At 37.1% G+C, this 12,752-nt stretch overlaps 1 protein-coding gene across 1 annotated transcript in view; it reads right to left on the bottom strand.

The window, feature by feature from the left end:
• Window positions 1-1,089: 1,089 nt before the first annotated feature.
• The window catches only part of rabgef1 (RAB guanine nucleotide exchange factor (GEF) 1), a 16,898-nt gene continuing 5,235 nt past the window's right edge, over window positions 1,090-12,752 (bottom strand). Inside the window, exons 2-9 of the mRNA XM_015396055.1 lie at window positions 10,051-10,242; window positions 9,666-9,850; window positions 7,825-7,991; window positions 7,658-7,739; window positions 7,432-7,564; window positions 7,030-7,121; window positions 5,484-5,740; window positions 1,090-2,770 (exon numbers count right to left, since the gene is read on the bottom strand). Of these exons, the coding sequence (XP_015251541.1) occupies window positions 2,351-2,770; window positions 5,484-5,740; window positions 7,030-7,121; window positions 7,432-7,564; window positions 7,658-7,739; window positions 7,825-7,991; window positions 9,666-9,850; window positions 10,051-10,229 (1,515 nt within the window). The 5' untranslated portion in view covers window positions 10,230-10,242 and the 3' untranslated portion in view covers window positions 1,090-2,350. The remainder of the gene's footprint in view (window positions 2,771-5,483; window positions 5,741-7,029; window positions 7,122-7,431; window positions 7,565-7,657; window positions 7,740-7,824; window positions 7,992-9,665; window positions 9,851-10,050; window positions 10,243-12,752) is intronic.

Genomic DNA, 12,752 nt, shown 5'->3' with positions numbered 1-12,752 from the left:
GGAAAAAGAAAAACCTCCACTATATCTTTCTTTTAAATGATGCCATCTTTTTATTGAAGCGTACAGTCCCTCATGCAGTAAACAGTAACTCAACATGATACTACCAACTCCGTACTTCGCAGTTGGGACTGTGTTCTCAGGCTTGAAAGCTTTTCCTTTTTCCTCCAAATTGAATAATGATCAAAATGACCAAACAGCTTATATCTTCAGATACATTAAAACTTTCTAATCAAAAGGATTACCAAGAAAAAAGCTTTAACTTATTCTTTAGTAGGACACAATGCAGAATTATGATGTAAAATAAAGATGATCAACTGGGACTCACTTTTATGCATTATTAAATTTCTTTATTTCACCACAGCAAAAACATTTTGACCAATTATGAAATATGAACCACAGATTTGCACAATTATCATCCTTTTCTTGTAATAGAATGAAAGAAAAACTATCCTTTCAAATTAAAATCACTTCATTCGTACTTTTAAACAGGGTTTTGGTAATAATTTAAATCAGTCAATGTCAGTTAGAATTAGTGCCATTACAAAAGTTATTCAAACAATCTTTTAAAGTTAATTCATTTCAAATAGGCTTCCCACTAAATGGCACTCATAAAAAACAGACATGAAGAAAATGATCCTACTTAAAAAAAAAAGTAAATAAAAAAAAAAATGGGCACTGTGGGTTTTCAAATACATTATTTAAACTGTAAATCTGGTCTTTTGTCAGAATTTAACGATAGTTCTATTATTCTATCAACAATGAGAAATGTATGTGGCACAGATAAATAATGGAAAAAAAACAAACAAAAAAAACAAACACAAACAACATTTAAAAATAGCTTAGAAAAGTTGAAACTACCTTAAAATCCCTCTAGTCTGGATTTAAAAACAGAAATGTACAGTAAACGATATAAATGATTTGTTTTAAAGGCTTTTACATGTGCAATTTTCCCTTTCCTTTAAAATAACAGTCCATTAAAAAAACAACAACTGTGAAATGATGATGAACAAACTGAAGCAGCAGTAGTTTAAATTGAAATCAGACAACACTGGCCTACTTTAACATTATACATTACATATATATAGATATATATACACATATATATATTTATATATATATATCACTGAACATTACATGAACTAAAACGAAACGTTGACACTAACAGTAATGGAGTGCTTCTGCTTTTTATGTGACCTGTTGCAGCTGCTACTCTCTTAAATGAGAAAGGAGATCATGTTTGTGTTTTTCAAAAGTCAAACTAGCCTCAGATAAAGACATGCAAACACAAACGTGGGTGTTTTCAGGAGCTCTTTTCGCCTGCTTTGTTTAAACAGCAGGTGTTGGTACAGTACCATTAACCAGGGATCCTGATGATTTTTCATTCCATAAATTCGTATTTTTCCAGACTCAGAATTTGGTGATTTCCACCCTGAATGCTTTTACAATTCCCAGGCTTTAAATATGTAAATAGTAGGGTTGATAAAATAAAAATCTGAAAACAGCTGTCCTGATGGTAAGAGTAGCAATTTGGCATACTCTATTAAAAAAGGATAGAATAAGGAAATACAGTTTTCCTCGCATCAAATCTCTTTTTCCACACTCAATCTAAGCTAGAAAATATTCAAATCAAATGTCAGATTTTTCCAAACCTTACAGTCTTGCGTAGGAGCCTGTGGAGCAATAATCATTACAGAGGCCATCCTGATAGCTTTACAGAACTTTAACACAGTGTTAAAAGTATATTTTTGATTAGATAATACTAATCTAAAAATAGAAATGGTGTCTACGATGCCATAGGATGCCACTTTAAAAAACAAAAAGACAGAAAGGGAGCAAATAGAGTGTCATTAAAACTCAATGTTAATGCGATTGTTTTTGACATTATCAACACTAACTAACTAACTAACTAACTTGTATTTCTTTGTTACTAAGTAGCCTCTGCTTAAGCTGCTTGGTTCAACTTCTTATATCAAGTTTCATTTCAATAACACTATATATTTGTCCCATAGTAATTTTTAAAAGCTTAGAAAAACCACTAAAAACAAACGTTTAGCATCAGTTTTAGAGTTTAAACTCACATACTAATGGATGAATGAGCCAGAGTGCATTACTGAAGCTTTTTTATGTTATGGAATCACTGTATTTTGCGTTTAAATATATTGATCAAACTGCTAAACTGAAAAATGACATGAAAATCTAAACCTGGATGATACAACCACTAAGCCTGTTTTTAGGTCCAAGTAAAATGGAAAGGATTGGTGTGAGCTGGCTTCTTAGGTGCCGACAGAGCTAAAATCTTAGTAAGATGAGCTAAGAAGAATATGAAATGTTACTCCATCCTCTGCAAACTCTAACCAGCAAACACCTGAGGTTTAATGGGCGACGGCAGGTTTTCATTGTCAACATTGTTGGCATCAATGGCGGAAACCTTGGAGGACTTAATCTCCAGAGGATATTTCTCCAGGATGTCGTTCACCTCCCGCTGAACACTCTGAGTCCAGGAGAGGAATTCGCTCTGGAGGCTCTGGGCTGCCTCCATCACAGCCTCCTGTCGGCTGCAGAGACCCGACAGCAGTTCCAGATTGGTGTTAAGCTGGGCCAGAACGGGGTTGGTGACGGCCGTGCCGACTCCCTGAGAACCGTCGGGCCACGTCCCCTCTGAGCTGCTAAATCTGGGCGAAGCTTGACCCGACATGTAGCGCTCAAACTCCTCTGGGGAAAGATTGAGAGACTGAGCGTCTAGCTTCTCGATAAAGGCCACTGCACAGCACTGAAATAAAAAAAAAAAAACAAGTATTAAAGCTGTTGATTCATACCTACAAGCCCTAATAAAAACTACATTAATTTAGCTTAAAGAAATCCTGATTTAGAGACAGAGGATCTCAGTAAAGAAGTCTGATATGTATTTTAAGCAATCCTGAAATCCTGCCTCACATAATGAAATATTCATGACACATTTTCCACTGATTTGTATTCTTCAGCTTGAATGGAGGTCTCCATCTCCGGCCTGTGGGGGACAATGTTCTGAATGTTTTAGACCTTTCTCTGCTTCAACATCCCTGAATCAAATGAATGGTTCATTAACAGGCATGGAAGGAACTTGATGAAATATTAAGTTGGCAATTCAGCAATTTGGGGGGGCTGTGTCGAAGCAGTGACCAACTTTGTACCTCATGCTGAATTGCCAACTTAATATTTCATCAAGGGGATCTACTGTTCTGCACTACCAGATATCTGCTACACAAATGATTACATGGTGGAAAAGTATGCAGACCTGTGTGGAACACATGGAGGAATGAAATGAATAAAATGTAAAACAATTAGCAATAAATATGTATTTTATATACATTAAGCAAATGGGAAATTAATGCCAAAACAAACAAAATATATAAATTATGCCATTTATATATTTTGCATATTAGCGACATTTGGATTCTATTACTGTATTTTAAGGGTTAAAGGTAAGCTCCAAAGAGGAATCTATAACATTGAATAAAGCCTGTCAGCAGTAATAAGAGTCATTAATATATTCTGTAGTAATCTGTGAGTTATACGAAATTAGTCTCATTTTGATAAATGTGGGGTAAAACAAAGCAAGCCTAAAAACAAAACATAATTTATTCTACAAAAGCGGCCTACAGGTTTAGGGAAAGTAACTGTAACTTCTAAATATCTAGGAAGGTTAACCTGTAAGCTGAATGACAAAAATGATAAGTTCTGTTAAAAATAGTAGGTCATATTAATGTAACCTCCAAATTCAGTTATAACAAACCTCTTAGTTACATTAAAATAACTGGCACATGTTAATAAAGTAAACTGCAAGTTCTGGAAAGCTATAAATGAGTTCCAGAAAATGCAAATATGGGTATAAATTTACGTTCCATGTGAATGGAAAGTAAACCATAAGCTTACAGATGGATCCAAAAGTGAGAAATAACAACTTACTAATAACCTCTAAGCTCCACAAATGTAATGTAAAGTAAACCCATTAAGTTCCAGATGGTATCATTTCTGTTAAGACAAGTGACCACTAAGTTTTAGATCCCAAAAAACTCACCAAAGAGTTCAAACTTTGGTTAAAATAAATTCTAAGCCATACAAAAGAATGTAAAGGCCCTATATATTTACCTCTAAGTTCTAGAAAGTACCCTATAGGTTATGAATTACATTGAAAGGTGAAAGGTAAGTAGACCAACCTGTAAGTTCCACAACTACCTCATAACTTTAAAGAAAGTAACAACTAAGGTCTGTGCCAGAGCCAAAAAATGGCAGATAACCAAATAAAGTAAAGTTTCACCAAAGTAACCACTTGGTTCAAGAAAGTATTCTACTTATGAGGAATAGGAAAATAACTACCACGTTTTGGGTTAGATCCATATGGAGACCAAACAGTTGAATACATATAAGCTCTAAGCAATGCAAGTGTGATGTAAAGTTCTAATAGAGTGATCTGTAAGTTGTAGAAGTACCCTACAATTTCATAGAAAGCAACCACTAAGTTCGAAATTAGATTCAATAGTGACAGTGAACTTAAATGTAAAAAACTTCTAAGCACTACAAATTTGATGTTAAGTTTCACTAATGCAACCTCTAAATTCTAAAAGTATCCATCTTAAAAGGTAAAGGAAAGTAACTACTAAGTTCTAGGTTAGATCCAAAAGGTTAAATTTAAATCACATCTAAGCTCTATAAATGTAATGCAAATTTTCACTGATGCAACCTCTTAGGTTCTGGAAAGTACCCTACTTATATGGGGAAGGAAGGTAATTACTAAGTTCTACGTCAGATCCAAAAGGTAACCCAAAATTCACAATAAAATAACCTCTAAGCTCTCTAAATTTAATGCTAAGTTTCACCAATGCAACTTCCAAGTTCTGGAAAGTATCTGTCTTAAAGGGTAAAGGAAAGTGTTCTGCGTGAGATCAAAAGCTGACGGAAAAGTTACTTTTTAATTACATCTAAGATCTATATAAGCTATATGCAATGTAAAAGTCAATTAACACAACCTAAAAGTTCCGGAAGGTATCCTATGTAATAGGTACAGAAAAGTAACTACCTGGTTCAGGGTTAAATCTAAAAGGTGACCAAAAAGTTTAATTTCAATGACATCTAAGATCTATCAATGTACCCTCAAGTTCAAATAACGTAACCTAAAAGTTAAAGAAAGTAGCTTAAAAGTTCAGGGACTACTGGACAGAGAACACACAGCAGAAAACCTGCAGAAAAATCCTCCAGGGAATGAACATGTGTATAATTTTACTTTATTTTACTGACCTACCTTCACTCGATCTGATTTTGAGTTAAAATTATAACTGTAACTTAAACTGTAACTGCTGGATGACAGTTCTAGCTCATTTTGAACTCAATGCTGTTTAATTTTTAATAGATTTAAAAAAAGAAACAAGTCAACCTCATTAAACCAGCCCGTGCCTTGTAAACCAACTTTAATTAGAACTGAAGTAGGGCAAGAAGTAAAAACAGACCAGGTTGGTAAAGTAGTATCCGTCCTCTCCGGTCATCAGCCTGCTGGGGTTGCAGAATCGTGTAATGTATTGGATGTTGGACTGTAGCCGTGGAGGGTTAGCCTTCAGCACGATGTAAATGAGTGCAGGGAGAAAGTCGTCGGCGGAGGCCGGCTCATTTTTAGTGATCCTGATGGCACTGAAGATGTGTTTACTGCAGCGTGTGATGCAGGCAAGCTTATCCCGGGGAACCCTCTTAGAGTCCATCTCAATGACGTCTGAAATAAAACAAGAGGCCTTCCTTTACTACTGTAACACAATCTACTAATGAGCTTACAGTATACAGGGGACAGATAATCATTTTAGTTTAAATGTATATTGGTGTTAAACCATATAGTATCATTTACTGCCTGAAGATAAAAGTGAAAACCTGATTTTAACAAACCAAATAGGCAAGTAATTGGGTAATTGCTGCATTGATGATTTCCTTCTAGCTGACAGCAAGTCACTTAACCCGAAAAAATTTAATAAATATTTATTTTTTTCTATTTTTAATCCATTGTATCAGAAGAAACATGTTGATTTCTTGGAAAAGATAATAAATCAGTCCTAAAAGGATAAATCATATCTGCATGGCTCAAGAAAATATGGTTACAGAAACTTGGAAACTTAAAGAACTGGTCAACTGGTTTTTCTTGATTGATAATAATCAAACATTTTGAAACCTGCAGGTTCTGTAATGTTAACTAAAATATCTCTATAATGATCATTACCCTTCTTTAAAATTACCTGTTGGTTATGGGGGTTGCGGAAAGTTACAAGTGAGTTTATCACCAGCAGGCCCCAGATGGTGAGGAAACGGAAACCCACATTTAAATCAGGGTGAGTTCTCAGCACTCCTCTCTTCCCTCTTTTATGAACATATTTTTCTTCAAAGTCTTTCTTAGTTCTGCAGGTGTTTCTAATATTTTTTATAAGACATTTTCTTTTTATTTTGTATCCTATGGGTGTTTTATATGTACCACATGTGTTATTAATCTTTGTCAGTGCTTTATTTTAGTTGGGAGTTTCTGCAAAATTTTGTTTGTTGTTTTCGTAATAATAAAACACATTCTAGATTTATACAAGAAGTAATATCATTAATTTTCATGTGCATCGGCAGCAAACTAAAATGCAATAGGAAGCATGCAGGTACACACTACGGTAACATAAAAAAAAAAACCATAGCAACTATAGAGAAAAGGTAAAATTTAAGTTGGGCTAACGGAAAAAAAGAATAGGTGTGAACCTGGGTAATTAAAAAAAAAGGTGTGTTACCAGATGCCTGGATAATGAAGAAAAGCTAAGGAAGCTTTTTGACTGTTTTTTAAGTTCTGTGACAGCTACCTTTAATATTTGGTACATAACCTGTAAGCAGCTGATAGTTACTATATGTTAAGATCAAAGGAGATTAAATGTAATTTACACAAAACAAAATCCTTTTTGAATATATATAAATCTATCCCAATTATAGACCATAAATCGTTATCTAAATGAACCCAGATTTCTGGGGAAACCTCTTTCCCACCTGTTATGGCTTTGACCACATTCTCAGAGACTTCGGGGATTTCTTCATCCATGGACACACACAGCATCTGGATGGTCACCCAGTGCAAAGCCCTGCAAGACAACCCATCATCACACTGTGTTCAGAAGATGTAACCCTAAAGGTTAGCTCTCAGCATATGATGCCAGCTTCTCATTTGCTGCTGTCATTCCCCTCCACGGGACGCTAACGCATGCAGCCGGCAGAAACACGAAGAGCCCGGCTAGAAATGGCAGCTGTGTAATGAACCTCAACACCAGATGGCTAAAGGTTAAAGGCAGCTTTCTGAGACTTATAGTCCGAGCGGAAAAACATATTTTCCACACATTATCATAATGCTTTACACTGTTTTTCTGTGGTAGGATCAGAACCCAGAGAGCGCACCTTATTCTGTTCTGTGTGGCCAGATCCTTCTTCTCATCATCCGTTGTTTCTGGACAGAAGACACTCTTATAAAGCCGGGTCATGATGTACTTCTCCACCTGGTCCATCACCTGCTCCACCGATTCAGAGGAGCCTGATGAAGAAAACTGAATGAGATCCTAATGGTGCTGCCATCTGGTGGTGGTCACTCTTCATGCTCTATTTAGAAGAACTTTGACGTGCTCACCTTTAAAGTGACTAATCAAGCGGTCGGCCAAGCTCTGGTAGAAATCCTGAACGCACTCTGACAGCTCGTCTGCACCCAGGTCCTGTTCAAACAAGAAAGGAGAGATTGGCTATGCCTTTGTAATGGTTCTGTGCAAACATGGAGAAACCTCTCGGAGTAGAACCCACCTTCTTGTTTGACATGCTCACAAGAAAGGCCCGGCATTGCTTGTGGATCTCCCGGCCGGGTTTATAAAGGTTTTTCAAGAACTCCACAAAGTCTTTAGACACCTGGTCTGTATCAAAGCTTGCGTGGCGGCTGATCGATGGACTTGGTGTCTTTCCCTCCTGTGTTTCTGATAAGAAATTAAGGGGGAGGTTAAGGGATTATACTCTTTGCTAATTGCCTACATGCAATCATTGTAAAAAGAAAGTGGAAAGTGTTGTGCATGCATGCATGGTGGAGGCAGCATCATGTTGCAGTGATGCCTTGCTTCAGCAGGGACAAAGAAGCTGCTCTGTTAGTAGTAGGATACATAAATATAGGACAATCCTGAGGGATTTTTTCATTAGAGTTGCCCAGTGGCTAAAAAAAAAAACTAATGATTTTGAACATAGTATATTAACAAATACCATTCTGAGTAGCTTTTTGCAGACTTATAAATAACATCTGAATTGGATTTTCACAACAGAATGAAATTAAACCAGAAACATGTTTTTAAATTTATACTTCTGGTCATTGGTTTGGAAACCACGCCTTATTGTTAACATAAGAGTATCCTATAAAGGAAAATCCAGGCTTCCATTTTAGGAAATGTTTATGTGTTTTCCTTATTTCCTTTAAAGGCTAAAATGTGAAATGATTTACAGAATTTCTTTCGAATGTATTTGAAACTAGAGCTGTCATTGAATGTTTCAACAACTAAATAAAATCATCAATTTTGAATAATTAAAAATACAGAAAGAAATTGTGTCATTTGTAATAAATAAAGCATTTCTTTGTCACTTATTATAGTTTTCTGTTTCCTTCTTGTGTCTGATTGTACAAATTAGGTTTTTTCAAGAACAAAAATATCAGGCTGATCATGTAAAGATGAGCCTCAGAGAGCTTCACGCTGTGGCTGAATCCCAAACCGCCCCCTGACCATTAACCCTTAACTATCAAGTCTCATTCGTAGCTGTGGAAGGCTCCTTGATTGATGAAGGGGGTATAACCGAGAATGGGACGGCTTCTTCCCTCAAATGGAAAAGGAAAGCACTCCCGCTATGACAACACATATGCATGGCTCTAGCTCTGTGGCACAGTTGCCCCTTTTTAAAAAAAAACTATATGCAGTCAAATAAAACTGTTTCAAAGAGGACCTTTTCTTTAGGGGTTAATTATGTTTGTATGTTTTTCATTACTTGTGATTTTCTGTCAGTGTGACGAAGTTGCCACAAACTAGCAGAACTTACATTTCAATAAACGTGTTTTAGTTCACCATTACACCTGCTGCCAAATTCCAGCGAGCCTGCACTGATGCAGACTTGCTATCTAAGGGCTGAACAATGCACTCACCCTAACCACTACGTAGGGGGATGACCTTTAATGTGGCTGAACCCTCTGCGGGAATGCGAAAACGGAGGGTCAGTGCTCAGGAGAAGTGTTTATGGGCAGGTTTGGGATTGGGCCTACATGTTAAAGGGTTAAAAAATAAAAATACAAATAAACTGGCAATGCATCTCATATTGCAGAAAAGAAAAATACTTGTGTAGTATTTAGTTGTATAGTATTTATTTGCAGCTCTGAACTACTTTTATTTTGCTAGGCTCAGGGTATAATGGCTCTTTCGATTTAAAAGTTTAGAAATCCCTGGTTTATAACATAAAACTATAATTATGCCAAGGCTTTGTTTGTAAAACCATTAAAACTCAGGCTCCTTTAAGTTGTATTACGTTTTGAAGAGCAGCAGCATAGTAAAAACAAAAAACAGCAAACATTGTGGTGTGAGGTAAACTAAAAATATCCCGTAAAAAAAATCAAGGAGCACCTTTCTTGGAGGCAGTTCGTGACGAAGGGCTGAAGAACTTCTTCACGGTCGTCACTTTTCGAGTTTTCTCGTTGGTTTTCTTCTCCTCAAACTTGGAGAAGGGGGTGAGGGAGGCGTGTCCTGGAGCGGACTGGGAGTGGACGGCGTGACTGCTGGCATACGCCTCCTCCTCTTCTCTCTGCAACCTGCAGCAGCAGGGGGGGGGGGGGCAAAAAGGCAAGAGAGCTCAGTGAGGAGAGCGGTCAACAGTTTCAGGCTGTGGGCGAAGTTGGCACTTCTGGTATAAACAAGCTTATGGAAAAGCTGTGAAGATGCGGAACATGTTCAGCATGTTTAACCGTTTCTTCCTCGGGGAGGATTTTAGTGAGGCACCAGCTGCTCTTACTTTTCTGCCAAGGCCCAGTCGTCCTGGATCTGCTTCTGCCGCACCCGCTGGTACTCCTCCCGCCAGCACTTGGAGCACAGCCCCTGCCACGCTGCGTTCCCATAGTAACCACATCCCTTTTTGCACAGCAGGTCTGATTGGTCCACGTGTATGCCCCGGCGCTCTGTCCGCTGACTCATAATGCCGGATGACCTGGAATGGAAAAAGCATCATTTGTTTTATTAGTGTGTCTGTATGCGCCGCTGAGCAGACTGATTTCTCCGCTGCTGCCCGTTTGTGACACTCGTTATCGCAATGAGCTGGAAATAAAAACATCCGTGAAAACCCATGTGGAAACAATCCAGCATTTGCATTTTTTTTTTATTAAAAAAATTTGAGTCATTTGTTGTGCATATATGCGTCAACATTCACATCAAATTAAATTAATATTTACACAATTCTTTGATCTTAATCTTATCATGAAATTAAATCATTGAGTAATAAGCACAAAAAACAACAAACGGAGCAAATGGAAACAGGAATGGATAGAGTCATATAACCAGTAGCACTGCACACAGTGAGGAGGAGGCCAAAGGAGAATAAAAAAAAAAAAAGGTCTGTTAGAGAACCGTGCAGAGCGCTGACCAAGTCTCAAGGATTAATGAATTTTTCTGTCCTACCATCACAAATGTAAACCATTGAGATGGTTAATGACACTCGATTCCCATCCTTTTCGAAAGTTAAGATAATTCTAAGATCTGTTTGAGTATGTTAGGGCTGGGAGATATGAACTCTAAATAAGTGACAATTTAAAAAAACAACAACTGTTAAGTACTCTTTAACAGTCTTTCTTGGGTAACTGTATGGCAGTGACTGCATGCCACAGCAATCTTTCCCACAATCACAATAATAATTGTATATAAATGTATCTGTGTAGTGTTAAAAAGCATAAAGCTGTGTGCTATGTGCATGTGTTCATAGCCATCTTTCCTGAAGAATGCTGTGATTTGTAGATTTGCTTTTGGGGAGGTTGTGGTTGATTTACGAGCAGCACTCAACCTGCTGAACTTTGATGAACAGTTTCAACAGCTTAAACTTTGACTGAACCCTGAGATTTAGAGGATATGTTTACTGAGACTGCAAGTCTGAGTTCCTTATCTTGTTTCCCCCCCAGTGTAGTCTCAGCTGTTGTAACCAGGGACCACTGATTTCAATAAATAGTGAGGAGAACGCTGGGACCGCAGAGTGGGTTGGAGATTTGTAAACTCCACAGTCTCTTCCTACTCTCCTCGCAAGTAAAACTAAATTAATTGTCTTTGTGCCTTCTTTCTTTCCCTATATGATGTTTTAGGTGCTTAGACCTGACAAAAATAATATCATAATAAAAGCAAGTATAGACAAAAACATGATAATAGTGGGTAGTAGAGCAAATAAAACTGTTGGACCACAAACCTTAATCTAATGATACCTCAGTTAACGGTTTGATTTCCACAGTGAAAGACACCAGTTCTATAAAGTATGAAGTATAATACAAATAATACAGTAGCAATCACATTTAAAATTGCCCTAAAGAGAAAACAACAAAACAAAAGAAAAATATTATTTATCATTTAGACAGTAAATCAAAATTCTTAGATCAGGTAAAACATTTTTTTTTTTGCAACAAACATTCCAACAGGTTTGGAAATGAATTGGAGAATCCTCTCATTGTAAAGCATGGTGGAGGGTCTGTAATGCTATGCCCCTCTTTAGTTTCTCATTTAAAGAGTCTGAGCACCTTAATGCAAGGAGTCATGAAGTCAATGAAATACCCGGTCATTTTGAAATATAACATTTTGATTTCTGCGATGAAAGACTGAAAACCAGTCTTCAGCAGGTCTTTTTCATTGTCACCATGTTTCAAAACATCAGACCAAGCCTACAGAGAAACAGAATTATCAATCCTCCATGTTCATATCAGTCTCCAATAAAAAGTGCAAAGAGAGCAGAAGAGAGAACTCTAAAAGGATTCTGAACTCCTGCGCTATAAGAAATGATCAGTAATGTTGCCATTATTTTACCTTCACACAGGCCCCTACTGCAAGCTGCATACCACTTAAAAATAGGGCTCCACTTACAGGGATGGCTACACAGTAAAATTCAGAGTCAAATTGTCAGTGTTAACCCTATAAAAGTCCTTCCAACAACAGTGAGTGTAAAATACCTCATTATGTATTGCAGTGTTGTAGTACTTGAGATCGGTTTTGGTCTCGACACCATTTTTTGATGGTCTCGGTCTCGTCTCGGACTTGACCGCATTTGGTCTCGGTCTTGTCTCGGGCGCTGAGGACTTGGCATTTTATTTCAAGACCGGTCAAGACCACAACTGTGGAAATAACGCTAATCATCGGAATATTATCAGTTTCTTTAAGATCCTTCTTTTTATTGGATACTTGGATTCAAATCCAAGTAATAACCTGTCTCATTGGTAAATGCATGTTTTTTTTTGTTGATTGATAGTCACAAGTGGTTGTATGAGAATGGGATAAGATGTCGGCCAAATCATCGGTTATAAAATTCGGCTATTTAAATCATAAAGAATATATTTGTAAAGCAACATTGAGAAAAAAGTATACAGCGCAATGTAAGTTCTGCAGTGCTTCACTATCAGAGACGGTAGGGACTACGTCCAACTTTTATCAACACCTTGAAAGAAAGCACAAAGAAAGGTAAGCTACGTGTAA

Source organism: Cyprinodon variegatus, unplaced genomic scaffold (assembly GCF_000732505.1).
Source record: "Cyprinodon variegatus isolate N-32 unplaced genomic scaffold, C_variegatus-1.0 Scaffold774, whole genome shotgun sequence".
NCBI classification, from domain to species: domain Eukaryota; kingdom Metazoa; phylum Chordata; class Actinopteri; order Cyprinodontiformes; family Cyprinodontidae; genus Cyprinodon; species Cyprinodon variegatus.
This window is presented reverse-complemented; position numbering and strand designations above follow the sequence as displayed.